This window comes from Xenopus laevis, chromosome 7L (genome assembly GCF_017654675.1).
Source record: "Xenopus laevis strain J_2021 chromosome 7L, Xenopus_laevis_v10.1, whole genome shotgun sequence".
NCBI lineage: Eukaryota > Metazoa > Chordata > Amphibia > Anura > Pipidae > Xenopus > Xenopus laevis.
In genome coordinates, this window is record NC_054383.1 from 115,708,746 (window position 1) to 115,724,536 (window position 15,791).

At 41.0% G+C, this 15,791-nt stretch overlaps 1 protein-coding gene across 2 annotated transcripts in view; it reads right to left on the reverse strand.

The window, feature by feature from the left end:
- LOC121395622 (SH3 and multiple ankyrin repeat domains protein 1-like) overlaps window positions 1-14,037 on the reverse strand; it is a 60,759-nt gene extending 46,722 nt beyond the window's left edge. For both annotated transcript variants that reach the window (XM_041569602.1, XM_041569601.1), the window contains exon 1: window positions 13,872-14,037. In XM_041569602.1, coding sequence (XP_041425536.1) covers window positions 13,872-13,963 — 92 coding nt within the window. In that variant the 5' untranslated portion in view covers window positions 13,964-14,037. The remainder of the gene's footprint in view (window positions 1-13,871) is intronic.
- Window positions 14,038-15,791: the final 1,754 nt, after the last annotated feature.

The following is a 15,791-nucleotide window of genomic DNA, read 5'->3' on the forward strand; positions in this document are numbered from 1 at the left end:
AAATAAATACTCTCTAAGGCTACAAATGTATTGTTATTGCTACATTTTATTACTCATAATTCAGTCTCAAATCAGTGCATGGTTGCTAGGGTAATTTGGACCCTAGCAATCAGATTTCTGAAATTGCGAACTGGAGAGCTGCTGAATAAAAAAGCTAAATAACTAAAAAAAAACACAAATAATCAAAAATTAAATCCAATTGCAAATTGCCTCAGAATATCACTCTCCACATCATACTAAAAGTTAACTTAAAGGGTAAACATCCCCTTTAAGTTATTTAATCTGGTGTCACACAAAACTTTGTGTGTCCAAAAATGTCCCTCTAGATCGCTCCAAAGTAGTTGCAGGCGAATTTCTCCCATTTCGGTTCACAGAAAAATTCGTGAATTTCCTGGAAAATTTGCTAAATGACGAAAAATTTGCTGGAAATACGTGAAATCGGACATTTTCACGAATATATTGTGAAAATCTGACATTTTCAGGTAAAAATTTAGAAAATCTGTCATTTTTCCAAAAAATCTTGAAAATCGGAAATTGACGCCTGCGTCCAAGCTAACGCTGGAGTTAAAGTCAATGGGCATCTGAGTAGTGTTGATGCGCATCAATTTTGACGCAATCGGCTTATCGGATGCGCATCCAAAAACGTTTGACGCGGGCGAATTTCTGCAGGAGATACACAAATTTATTCGCCAGCGTCGAAACACAGAAATTCGCGGCAAATTTGTGCCAAGTGAATTTATTCGCCCATGATTACTCCAAAGACCTTCTGGGTGCCTCCAGGGAACAGCAGTACAATAGTTCTATTGCTAGTACAGCATGTTCAGCATAGAATATTAAAAGGGAAACTCCACTGAAATATGTGAAAAGAAATGTTTGCATAATGACATTTAATTTAAAGCAGCATCTGCCCCTTTATTTTCTCTGTACGGCATCTCTTGACTACATGTTCTACTGCATGTCCCACAAGCTGCTACTTGTATTCATCTATGAATAAGCTGCATTGCTTTCCACTGGGAATGCTGCCTTACAGTAACCCTGTGTACATTATACACTTATGGGATCTGTTATCCAGAAACCAGTTATTCGGAAAGCTCCAAATTACGGAAAGGCTGTCTCCCATTTTTTTTAATGATTTCCTTTTTCTGTGTAATAATAAAACAGTAGCTTGTACTTGATCCAAACTAAGATATAATTAGTCCTTATTGGAAGCAAAGGCAGCCTATTGGGTTTATTTAATGTTTACATGATTTTCTAGTAGACTTAAGGTATGAAGATCCAAATTACAGAAATATCCATTATCCGGAAACCCCCAGGTCCCGAGCATTCTGGATAACAGGTCCCATACCTGTATTGTATGAAAGGGTAACTTCCTTTTCTATTTAATAATAAAGCGGTGAATGCAGGTATGGGCAGTGAACTATGAAAGTACATGCATGCCATGCCATGAGATTCCTTGACTGCATATTTAAGTTTTAGGTAGCAAACCTGGCTGTCAAATATCAACATAATTCACCAGATCATCAATGAGAATCCAGGATACACCAAATTTATAAAATCTGGATGAAGCTGGATACCAGATCCTGCACACACAAAAAAAATACCCAATAACCGACGTTTCTATTCCCCTTAATAGTCTTTTCTGTACATACAAAATCAGTTATCTCTAAGGCTTGCTACAAGCATGGAGCTAAACTGGCGATGCAATAAATATCAATAAATCCCTGGCTGCTGATTTGTATGTATATATATATTGTATACAAAAGCATGCAGTCTGGGGATCAGTGCCGATATAAGGACACATTATGAAGAACAGATGGCATGTAAAGCCGCCAACATGAATTGCACTTGCCGGATAGTGATGAGGATGAGGAGCGTTATTAAGTCTCCTGTAGGGAGCTGGATGCTACGGGAATGGAGCTTTGACCTAAATCAGCTTTTTCAGCAGTGAGTGGAGTAGATGATACAATGGACAGAGGGATGGAGATATCTATTTGCCATACAATCAAAGAATTCAATAGATGCATGATCATTTAGATTAATGGATGTTAAATGTGTGAAATCCAGAGCCACACTAAAACTATTTTACTTGTCCTTTAGGAGAAATACCCCTTAAAGGGGTCGTTCACCTTTAAATTAACTTGTAATATGTTGTAGAGAGGGATATTCTGCAATTGGTTTTCATTCTTTATTTATTTGTGGTTTTTGAGTTATTTACCTTTTTATACAGCAGCTCTCCAGTTTTCAGTTTCAGCAATCTGGCTGCTAGGGTCCAAATTACCCTAGCAACCATGCACTGATTTGCATAAGAGATTGGACTATGAATAGGAGAGGGTCTAAATAAAAAGAGGAGTAATAAAAAGCGGCAATAACAATACATTTGTAGACTTACAGAGTTATTTTATCGATGGAGCCAGTGACTCCCATTTAAAAGTTCGAGAGAGTCAGAAGAAGAATTCAAATAATTCAAAAACAATAAAAAAAATAATTAATGAAGACCAATTGAAAAGTAGGTTAGAATTAGCCATTTCCTAACATACTAGAAGTTTATTTAAAGGTGAACCACCCTTTTAAAGCTGGCCATAGATGTTGAGATTTTTAAAAGATCCGATCATCGTGAGACCCTGATTTTCTCAGAACGATCGTACGAATTGACCATCAACTAAAAAGACCAATTTGCCAGGAAAACAAAGGGGAGCTGCCTGCTTGGCCCTGCAAACATAGATAGATTGCACTGGGACCGACAAAGATTTTTTGACCTGGCCGATCAATTTCCTGACAGATGTCGGCAAAAAATCGTAAGACAATAATTTCAAAGGATTGGTCGGACTTCCCTAAAATCGGTCGTTCAGCAAGAAGAATCGTGGCGTCTATGGGGAGCTTTAAGTCAATTCTCCCACTGATAATGTAGCACATATGCTTCTTATCTGCAGATGAAAGAGTCTATCCTGCAAATGTTACCAAACAGAGTCCTGGGGCCCTGGCCTTGTCTCTCTCCTGCTTCCTTCCCTCCCAAAATCGCGGCAAAGTCTAGGTGCTGTGGGACTGGTATTGGGGTGAGAGAGCCCCCGAGATGGTGTGGGGGCCCCTGGGGCAACAGCCCTGGTGGGCCACATACACACAGTTTGACACTGCCCAGAGCACATTTTTACTTTTTTATTGTAATTATTATTACATATTTATAAAGCACCAACATATTTTACAACGCTGTACAATAAATGGGTGTGTACATTGAATATTCAGATTTACATACAAAAAAAAATAATAATATGAGAAGTAAAGGGAGCCCTGCCCAAAAGAGCTTGCAATCTGAAAGAGGTTCTAGATGGAACTAGGAGTTGCAGGGCCCGTGTGCAGGCTATGCAGCTAGAACCCCCATCCAGAAGCAGAGATTGCAATCGCACAAACCGCCAATGGTGCCTGGTGCAGTTGCACCCCCTGCACCCCCGGTGCACCCCCGGTTGGAGAAACCTTTCTCAGTGCTGAAGAAAGCACATTGCATTCCCATGCATCAGTAAGAGATCTTCAGTTCAGCTAATGACATGTGCTTCTATGGAGCATACAACTACAAGGGTAGTGACTAGTGAGCTTATTTCATACATGGCCCCCACTCACTCCTAATCCTCCAAGCTCCCCATGCATCCTCACACAGTGCATCTCTAGACCAGAAATCTTATGTCCCATTCCTACAAAATATACAGTTATCCTAAAGTTTTCTGATGTCTTGTGCCTTTATGTGGTTCCATTCTACACAATGCCACTACACAGTAGTATTCATATTCATAATAATAGGACCACTGAGATGATCGTTTTTCAAAATGTACAGTATTTAAGATAATACAGACAGGCAAAGAAATACGTCTCTCTGTGCAAAACAACTTATGCCCACGGGTTGTATTAAAGGGGATGTTCACCTTCCAAACACTTTTTTCAGTTCAGTTGTGTTCAGATTGTTCCCAAGAAATAAAGGCTTTATTTCAATTGCTTTCTATTATTAATTTTTACAGTTTTTCCAAAATCTAAGTTTAAAGTTGAATGTTAGGGGCCGATTCATGAAGCTCGAGTGAAGGATTCGAATTAAAAAAACTTCGAATTTCGAAGTGTTTTTTGGGCTACTTCGACCATCGAATGGGCTACTTCGACCTTCGACTACGACTACGAATCGAACGATTCAAACTAAAAATCGTTCGACTATTCGACCATTCGATAGTCGAAGTACTGTCTCTTTAAGAAAAACTTCGACCCCCTACTTCGGCAGCTAAAAGCTACCGAAGTCAATGTTAGCCTATGGGGAAGGTCCCCATAGGCTTGCCTGAGATTTTTTGATCGAAGGATATTCCTTCGATCGTTGGATTAAAATCCTTCGAATCCTTCGATTCGAAGGATTTAAATGTTCGATCGCAGGATTTGCGCTAAATCATTCGACTTCGATATTCGAAGTCGAACGATTTTAGTTCCTAGTCGAATATCGAGGGTTAATTAACCCTCGATATTCGACCCTTCATACATCTGCCCCTTAGTGTCTGGTGTTTCAGTCTGGCAGCTCAGTGATCCAGGAACATTCTGAACTGTTGAAATTTGCAATATTTAGTTGATACATTTAGTTGATACATGTCTCAGCAGCATCTCTGGAGTATTAGCAACTATTGTATCAATTCTAACAGCTGCCTGTAATGAAATCCAGAGATTCTGCTCAGCAGGGACAAAGATATGAAATGTATCAACTAAATGTATCCATTTAGAACAGTTTACAGGGTCGGTGACCCCCCCCCCCGCCGAGCTGCTTTAGAAGGTGAAAATAGAAAGTAATTGGAAAAAGTCTTATTTCTGGAAAGAATTAGTTGTTTTAAGGTCAACAACTCCTTTAAACTTTTTTAGGTAAAGTAAACTGAACCATAAAATACCAGGTTATTTTCTTCTTAAGTGTTTCATACTGCTAGGAAAGCATATGACTAATAATGGGCACTTCAACTTAGCACGTAGACTTCTAGTTACACTTTAGAATTTAGCCTGTTTCACCCACTCACTGTCTGGGAACATACATAAGAGCTCATTTACTGATGGCGGGGCAGGGTTTAAAGTTGAAAAAGCAGCCAAGCTGCTGTGTTTTTAGTACTTTGCAACCAGTTCCACCATCAGCAGCTGCAAGTGTGCATGGACATTTGCTTCCCCATGAATACAGTGCTGCCTGCATTCTGCACCACTGTATTCATGAAGAGAAGACATAGGTCTCCCAACTCACATTCTCATCCCCTAACTTGCACATCATTCAATGGACCCTAGAAACAAGTGCGGTTTGAATGAGCATTATTATTCACCCCTTAGTTCTCTAGAACTTTTGCCTGGGGTCTTCTTAAATTACCCTTATAGTCTTTAGAGTCAGTTTAGACAGGGACCTCTATTTGTCCAATGCCTGCTATCTGTCATGGATGTCTTCCCACTGATGTCAATGGTACAGTCAGCACCACCAGCAGCCGCCAACCCTACTTATAGCCTGGACAGCAAACTTACTTATTTCAACCAATAATGGTATATGCAGGAAAATGGCAGAACATTCCATTACATAACAGCAGCAATAACTGTTCAATGGCTCTAACATACAGAAGTATCTCTAAAAGGCAGTAACGTAACTTGGTGGGGGCGGGCCCTGGTGCGGGCCGTGCAGACGGGCCCGCCCCCACCCTCGTGTGCGCAATGTATCTCTGCGCCTGCAGCCGACTCCAGCCGGCTGCAGCGCGCACGATCTTCCGGGGGGGCCCTGCGGTGGTGCGGGCCCTGGTCCATTTGCACCCCCTGCTCCCCTGGTAGTTACGCCCCTGCTAAAAGGGGGATATAATCATTTTTCTAGGAGGCTACCTCTATAACAGTTGCCCATCTTCTCTGAAGTGAGCTGATGATCACCCAATAAAAACAATGGAATTCTACAAAGAAGCCTTTGGAGTCTTGACAGCATTTGAGCATATGTTGTTCTGCCCTCACCCAGTTCAGTCCTATAGGCAGCCTTCTAGCAATGACTCCATCAGTAATAAACTTCAAGTACAGTAAAATTTGATTCATGGTTTGTGACTGCTAAGATGGAAAAATCGATATCACGAGTCAGGAAAAAAGGTGACCACAGGAATGTTATACAACCTTTCACAACCTTCAACCAGCCACTGTCTGGGACAAGGTTTAAACCTTTGTATCATGGAGTCCTGGGAGTCAGCTTTCCAAGTAAAGAACTAGTTTATAATTCATTTTGCCATGCTTATATCACCTTTATGACTATTATTGTCTATTGCAGCAGAAAGCAGAGCAGACAGATACATAATGTCTCCTATAAGGAATCAGTAAATATAGAGCCCTTCTTTGCATCCACTGGTACTCCCTAGCTGTACATCCAAATAATCCTATATAATAAAGTTGAAGTGTCTCTGCGTACAGTCCCTGTGTCTGTGGGATTGCGCTACTGCGCATATGCCCCACGGACCGTCTCTGGCGGCCTATGTTCTAGCGCCCGTTAGTTTAACGGGCTTAATGTCTAGTATGCAATAATAAGCAATTTCATGGGATGCCGTTGTGCTGCCCACCTATCTGTCCCCATGTGCATTCAGCGGCACTGCAGACATAAGGGGGGTTATTTATCTCATTGTCCCAATAAAAAAAGCTTGACCAAACTCCGATGCCAAATTTTGTCTTTTTTATTAATAAATTGATTCGATTTTAATCAGATTGGTGATAAACTAGAAAAAATCGAGCTAAACCCACCGATTATCAGACTAAACGCACCAAAGACCACAATAACTTCAATTAGAGATATGTGCCTCTCCCATTGACTTATACAGAACCTCGACAGGTCTTTCATGGTGGATTTTCAGATTGGGCTTTTTTCAGCATCAGGGTATAAAAAATCTAAAAAAAAATTTCCCTCTAAAAATTTGAGTTCTGTCCCAAAAAGCCAGACCAGAAAAATTTGAGGTCTAATAAATAACCCCCTAGTCATAATAGTGATGGGTGAATTTGTCCCGTTTCGATTCGCCGCAAAATTCATGAATTCCACGTGAAATTTTTGAAACAAGCAAAAAATTAGCAGAAACGCGAATGTTGACGCCGGCGTCAATTCGCAGGTATCAAAATTGATGGCAATAATTCATACATCAGCGACATTTGATGCGCATTAGTCAATGGACATCTGTTTACTTGTCACCGGCATCGGGAATGTCGCCCGGTGAAGGAACTGTCGTCGGCGTCAAAAAAACTTTGATGTCGGCGCATTTTTGCTGCAATTTCGTGAATTTTAGCCGCCTGTGAAACGCAGAGATTCACCACAAATTCGCGCCAGGCAAATAGATTTGCCCGTCACTAGTAATAAGTGTTTAGACTGCAAAGAGTTACACCTCAAGTGCAAAACAAGCGGGCCCTTGTTATTTACTGCCCAGAAACTGTTCCACAATAAAATAATTCGTATGCATTGGCTTATCACTTACTCCTTCCACTATTGTTGGTGCCCATTTCCCTAAATGTAATTGTATTTGTTTGCTTGCAACTAGGGATGCACCGAATACAGGATTTGTTTGGGGATTCGGACAGGATTCAGCCTTTATAAGCAGGATTCGGATTTGGCCGAATCCAAGTGCCTGGCCGAACTGACTCTGAATCCTTAAAATCACATGACTTTTTGTAATACAAACAAGGAAGTAAAAAATGTTTCTCTTTGATCCTTCCTTCCCTAATTTGTATTTGTATTTCAGTCCAGTATTCGGCAAAATATTTTACAAAGGATTCTGGATTCGTCCTCAAACCTAAAATAGTTTCGTTGCACCCCTACATGCAACATATAATCAAACATTCTGCATACACAACCACCATCCCCTTCTTCCCATTTACTCTGTATCTAAGCCAATGTTTCCGGAGAAGCTTTATTACACATTCCACTAATTCCACAAGTGCCCTTAAAAATAAAAAATGACTCTTTCTAGAATTAATTCAACATTCACAAAACTCGATGATACAAGAATGCATAATGAGCATTGATCATTATTCTTATTATTGATAGGGGTGGTTCGTCTATAAGTTAACTTTAGTAAATTATAGACTGGATGATTCTAAGCAGCTTTTTCGTTTAAATTTTTTTTTTATAGTTTTTGAATTATTTGCCTTTTCTTCTGATTCTTTTCAGCTTTCAAATGGGGGTCTCTGACCCCATTTAAAAAACAAAAAAGGTTACACCTGTATTATTATTGCTACTTTCTATAACACATCTTTCTATTCAGGCCACTCCTCTTCATATTCCAGTCGCTTATTCAAATCAGTGCATGGTTGTTAGGGTTATTTGAACACTAGAAACCAGAAATTGCAAACTGGAGAGCTGCTGAACAAAAAGATAAAATACTCAAGATCCACAATTGTCTCAGAATATCACTCTCTACTTCATACTAGACAATAATTTAAAATTGAAGAACCCCTTTAAACTTAAACCCAATACCTATTTGATCATTTCTCCATGTATACATTTAAGCGAGAAGTAGACAGAAAAAAAGGCTACAGTGTATATTCAGTATTATTGTTTATCCTTTCTTTCTAATTTTCTCCTCTTTATACAATCTGAAATATATATGTGGTTGTATCAGTGCAAAATTGATTCCAGCACCCAGAAATCAGTTTCAGTGTCAAACGGCAGATCCCAAAAACTGAATGTATAAAAAAAAATAAATCATTGCAAAATATTAATAAGATATATATATATATATATATATATATATATATATATATATATATATATATATATATATATATATATATATACTAGTTGCAAGCAGTTTCACAATACCACCACCACCATCTGAATTTGCCAAATTTTTGATTATAAATAAAATGGTTGAAATAAAAAAGGCGCAAGCTCTGTGATAAAGTAATGTACAGTCTAGGTATTCAGCATGATATCATGAAGTGAGGGAAAGGAATATAAATAGTAAATAGTCGATATATAAGATGCTGATGTGGAAAGGTTAGAAAGACAATCCCAAAGTCATGCTTTGACCTTCTGACAGTGTGCGGAAGCCATGAGGTTATCTCAAGTGACAGATCCATGCAGGCAATTCCTAGGTCCTTCTCCTGCTGTTAAAGGAACAGTAACACCCAAAAATGAAAAGCGTTCTAAAGTAATTCAAATATCATTTAGCATTGCCCTGCACTGTTAAAATCGGTGTGCTTGCTGCAAAAACCCTACTATAGTTCATATAAATCAATATAAATTTGCCATTTAAAGGCAAAAAGGTAAAAAGGCTCAGGTTACATAGCAGATAGCAAATGTAGCTCTGTAGAATATAATGCTGCTCTACAGAGCCATATAAACCTATTTCAATTGGCTCAATCGCTATGCAGCAGTTTAGATAAACTATAGTAGTGCTTCTGAAGAAAACAGAACAGTACAGTACGTTCTATTTGAATTACTTTGGAACACTTGTTTTTTTTTTGGTGTTACTATTCCTTTAAGGGGCCTAAAACAATAGACATTTTAGTGATAATATACTGAAAGAATAGACCGGACAACAGGTCTAGATCATTGTTGCCAAACCTTGAAGCCCTTCAGCTGGCTTTAAAGTGCAACTCCTACCACCTAATATCAGATGTGTTTCCCATGATTTGAAGGGCATAGGAGGGCTGCTCTAAATATTGCGCCCATCATTAACTGTTGGGTCCTGGGCTCCCCTGTCATTGAGATCAAGTCCTGACTACTGTATGTAAGTGCTCAATGGTGTGTGTTTTTTTTGTATTATCAGCACATTGGATAGCTCAGTTAAATAGCATTAGGAGCAGCAATGTATAATATATATGGGCCATTATAAGCATATACAGTATGATACTACAGTTTAGAGTCCTGCGCGGGTCCATTTTTTGGGACCCATTGTCATTGTAAACCGGAAGTGACATCATCGGAAGTAGACGTGATGAGAAAAAAAGGAGTAAAACAGGAAGTGCTGTTATTGTAAACCAGAAGTGACGTCATCGGAAGTAGACGTGATCAGAAGAAAGGAGTGAATATCGATATTGAGAAGACCCGCGGCCCGACCCGCAACCCCGCAGAACCGCCGACCCGTGGGTATACCCACGGGTACCCGACCCGCTGCAGTACTCTACTATAGTTTATCAGTAGGGATGCACCGAATCCAGGATTCGGGATTCAGCCTCTTTCAGCGGGATTCGGATTTGGCAGAATCCTTCTGCCCGCTGAACCAAATCTGAATTTGCATATGCAAATTAGGGGCAGGAATGTAAATCACGTGACTTTTTGTCACAAAACAAGGAAGTAAAAAATGTTTTCCACTTCCCATTCCTAATTTGCATATGCAAACTAGGATTTGGTTCGGTATTCGGTGAATCTTTCCCGAAGGAATCAGGGGTTCGGCTGAATCCAAAATAGTGGATTTGGTACATCCCTATTTACCAGCATGCATTATATTGGCACTGGTTATGATATGTATGCACAGCACCCTGTACTCGGGGCACCACAGTTATATAAACATCATATCCACGTGCAACTGGAGTACAGCTGCTTACTGGATGCAATAAGATGGTTTTCTTGCAATGGGCTGGGCTTTACACAGCATACATAGTGGGTATCTAGAACAGCAGGGTCCATATAACATGATAAGTACAGGTATGGGACCTGTATCCAGAATGCTCGGGACCTGGGGTTTTCCGGATAAGGTGTCCTTTCGTAATTTGGATCATCACACCTTAAGTCATTTAAACATTAAATACACCCAATAGTTTGGTTTTGCTTCCAGTAAGGACATACTATATCTTAGTTTGGATGAAGTACAAGGTACTTTTTTATTATTACAGAGAAAAAGGAAATCATTTTTTAAAAATTGCATTATTTGAATAAAATGGAGCCTATGGGAGACAACATTCCTGTAATTTGGAGCTTTCTGGTTAACGGGTCCCATACCTGTACCATAAACAAAAACATGCTGCAGATATGGGGCATATGGAGCCGAGGCAAGTGTACAGAATACTGGGTAACACAGGTGCAAAGAATACTGTAGGTGTGCCGGATGCAGTGAACCGTACAGTACAGTGTATACTGGGCATCCTGGGTACTGAAAGTGTTTAACTTACAAGATGCTGTTTAAACAATATACAGTATTGTTCTGTTATTGTATTTGGATTGCAGGCAGAACATTGGTAGCCCTGTTACTGTAACTCTGTAAAATAATAGGCACCATAGGTCTCCAGCGTGCAGTTAATGTAGCTCTCCAGGTCTCCTGCATATTTATTACTGTAACTGTGCAACACTGTGTTTTCTATAGCCGGGCCCTGTACAGGTAGCGGATACTATAAGTGCAAGTCATAAGGAATGCTGCAGGAACGCATCCGATTTCTAACATTCTTAATACCACCTGCATAGAACATACTTGGATGGCAGCACACTCAGTACTGGATACAGGCTTTATCATACTGGGTAATGTGGATTGCAATATAATGGGTACCAAAATTATTTGCATAATGTATATACTATAGGAACTATAATTACACCAGATACTGACTACTGTAAGTATATACATCCACAAATAAGACGCAGAATGGATGCATGCCTGTTTACAGCATATTGTATGTACAGTAGTATTTTTTTAATAGTATTTTTGTACTCTCCTATGAACGGAATGATAATATTTTTATCTCACCGAGAAAGCTAGCATGCCTATTTAAGCATGTCTTAAATGCAGTTCTGTACTAAACATGCGCAAGGATAAAGGATAATACGCTTTGATAACACTCATTGGTATAAAAGAGAATAAATGTGTTGTTGTTGACTAGATTACAAATACTACATTAACCCCAGAGTGGCTTCTGCCACTGAATACGGTAGAGTTAACATGGGGAAGATATTTTGGTCTATATAATACAACAGATACAGGAAGAAAAATATCATAGTATACTTTACCTAATCAACCTTACAAATGAGTTGGCAAGCCCTGTCATTTATATAATAAAGCTATAGTATGGTCTGTCAGCTAAAGTAGAACTACAACGCTAATCAACCACAGGCTCAAGGAGCTCTTCTTTAGCAACAAATTAAGGGAAGCAGGTTTGACATCACTGATGGAAATTGTGACTGTCATCATCATGCCCTATTATACACAGTCATAGAAAATTCCTACACTCAGGTAGCAGTGTTTCTATTATAGGCACCACCTTCCCCTAATATACCTGCTATGTCACAGTCACACTCCCTTCCCAGAGACTATTATCCCACTGTTACTATAGACACCATCTCTCCCTACTATACCTGCTATCCCACAGTCACAGTCCCTTCCCAGAGACTATTATCCACTGTTACTATAGGCACCATCTCTCCCTACTATACCTGCTATCCCACAGTCACACTCCCTTCCCAGAGATTATTATCCACTGTTACTATAGGCACCATCTCTCCCTACTATACCTGCTATCCCACAGTCACAGTCCCTTCCCAGAGACTATTATCCCACTGCTACTATAGGCACCATCTCTCCTTACTATACCTGCTATCCCACAGTCACACTCCCTTCCCAGAGTCTATTATCCCACTGTTACTTTAGACACCATCTCTCCCTACTATACCTGCTATCCCACAGTCACACTCCCTTCCCAGAGACTATTATCCCACTGTTACTATAGGCACCATCTCTCCCTACTATACCTGCTATCCCACAGTCACAGTCCCTTCCCAGAGACTATTATCCCACTGCTACTATAGGCACCATCTCTCCCTACTATACCTGCTATCCCACAGTCACACTCCCTTCCCAGAGACTATTATCCCACTGTTACTATAGGCACCATCTCTCCCTACTATACCTGCTATCCCACAGTCACACTCCCTTCCCAGAGGCATCATTTCTCTTTCACCCCACTGCCTACAAGTGCCACTCTGTGGGGTCACATCATGCGTATAACATGCTCCTGCTTGAACCCCACCCCAGAGACAGCTCAGCTATGATTCACCAGCATATACAGTATCAGGCTTTGTACAATGCTAAGCACTGCAGCTTTGACCTATGCCGGCACCAGGCATGGAAATCCTGTGCAGATGTGTGTAAAGTAAAGCATAGTACAGGCTGTAATGATGGTGGGACACACAACACTGACTGCTCGGCCAGGATTTCACCTCTGCTTTAAGCAACAATGCCTACTCCATTTTCTCCCAGAGAGAATGCCTGTCACAAACACATGGGCTGCTACAAAACCCAATACTGCAGAACCATTGAGTGCTCGACTCTCCAGGACAGGAAGAGTTAACAGAAGCCCCAGGCACGTATTCACATAGCAGAGACAACACCAACAGCACATACAAGCCTTGCACAACAAATATATGAATTTAAGGACCCCCCCCCCATTCTATGCCAACCTCCTCCCTGCTGTGCCGTTAAGGGTAAATGTGAGATTGGGGTTAATTACGCAGGCACCAGCATATTAACCAAGCCCCCTCCCCCTACCTCATTCCCTCCTGAATAGAGAGAGAGACGAAAGCCATAGCAGCATCAATAAACAGACGAATGGAGCAAGACACACACACACATATATACACACACACACACATGGGTAAATGGGGGTGGGGACGAGGGGGCGGAATGTGTGTAGCAGCAGCACAGAGAAAGAAAGATGAATGAATTGTGTGAATGAATAAGAAATGAATGGAAGACAGTTAAAGCCAATTTTAGGCCCTCCGCGGAAGAGGCAGCATCGTCAGAGTGTGTGTCTAGGGAAAGGGAGGGGGTTTGAAGCCCCCCTTACACACACACACACACACACACCCACCAATAATGCATGTAAAACAGTGCTGTGAAAGGAGGAGAGAAGAAGGGTGACAGTGCCAGTTAGAAACAGAGAGAGACTCTCTCCTTTACCTGTAAATATACCAGACACTTCTCCTTCGGGGCCCCAAGGCAGGCCAGCTAGAGGAGAGGGAGGATTGCATCCTGCCATCAGACAAAGCCATGATTCTGCTCCCAACCTCAGAATTACAGCAGAGCTCAGCCTCATTCTAAAATACCTCGCTGATATAGAAAGACAGAGAGAGAGGAGGAAGAGAGAGAGAGAGAGAGAGAGAGAGGGAGAGAGAGAGAGAGAGAGAGAGGAGGAAGAGAGAGAGAGAGAGGGGCAGTGCGCTTGTGATGGTATAGCAGCAGCACAGCCGTCTGTACCCGAGCCCAGCCAAGACCCACTGTACAATACTCACATCATTTCCTCCGTGTGGCTGCTGTGCCTGAGAGTGTACTCATTGGCAGACTGTGCAAACTAGAAAGGCAGCAAGTAAAGGGAGCTGATCGTGGTGCTGAAACACAGCAGGCTCCCTCTTACTAATAGAACAGCCCCAGCTTCTTAACCCTTATTCTTCTCCCACTACAGCAACAACATGCTTTATTTATTAGCTACACCCTCCCAGGCTCCGGAACAATTCTACAGCAGGATATTGACCCTCTCTCAATAGCACCGTTTGCCAATACCCCCATAAGAATTGACATTTAGAAGTTATCTCCTCCCAATAACTGTTTTTTTTTTGCATAATGAAATAAAATGTCATTCTCAGCAACTGCCTATTATATGGTAAACATATGGCCATGGAAAGCCCCCTTTCTTTTCCTGCAATGCTGGTCATTGCAGAACTCATTAACTACCCCTTAAAACTATGGCAGGTTAGGTAATACCCCTTGGTGTTATGGCATTGTAGCTCCTCGTGGGTAAGCAGAGAGTAAGAGTGCAGTTTTGGGGTAATAATGAAAAAGAGAATTAAGTAGGGATGCACCGAATCCACTATTTTGGATTCGGCCAAACTCCCGAATCCTTTGTGAAAGATTCGGCCGAATGCCGAACCGAATCTGAACCCTAATTTTCATATGAAATTAGGGGTGGGAAGGGGAAAACATTTTTTACTTCCTTGTTTTCTGACAAAAAGTCACGCGATTTTCCTCCCAGCCCCTAATTTGCATATGCAAATTAGGGTTCGGTTGGGCAGAAGGATTCGGCCGAATCCGAATCCTGGCTGAATCCCGAACCGAATCCTGGATTCGGTGCATCCCTAGAATTAAGCTGTACTGTATTGTAATGTATTGGATTTATTAATTTATACAGTACCCTTGGGGTGCAAAGTGTCATTCTCAGCAACTGCCTGTTATATGGTAAACATATGGCCATGAAAAGCAATGTCTCCCTGCCCCCCCCTTTTTTTTTTGTTTTCTGCACTGCTGGTCATTACCTCTGAAACAAATGAAACAGAAGCCGGGCTGATTAACAGAACAGTAGGGGAACTGACTTCACGGCTACCCTGGTTCAAGAGTCAGATCAAGAGAACAGAGTGGGATAAACAAACAAGCTGCTGCTTTCAATAGCAATGTTATTGACACGTAACTTTAAAACCACTGGAAATGTGAGTAATATGTGTTTTATTTAGTTATGCAAATAATTTATGGTTCTAGGTCCCCCTTTAATAAATGCATACAATTGTCTCTCCTTTATTTATTTGTATTTATTACAACAGAAAGCTTTAGGTGAGTAGGACGCCTACTACATTATTATCTAGTGATCTCAGCACATATTCATGCTGATGCTTAAGACCCCTAGTGATTAAATTAGGGCCGGACTGGGAAGCCCCCCAGTGACCTCAAAGTGACTCCCATGGATGTCACATGACTGCCCTTGAATAAGGCTTTTAACTCCAGGAGCCCTTATCACACTGTGCTGTCCTTTCTTCCCCTGAAGGTCAGTGCTCCCTGCCTCATTCTCACTCTCATAATAAGAAAACACAGCCAGTAAATCTATGGGAGTCA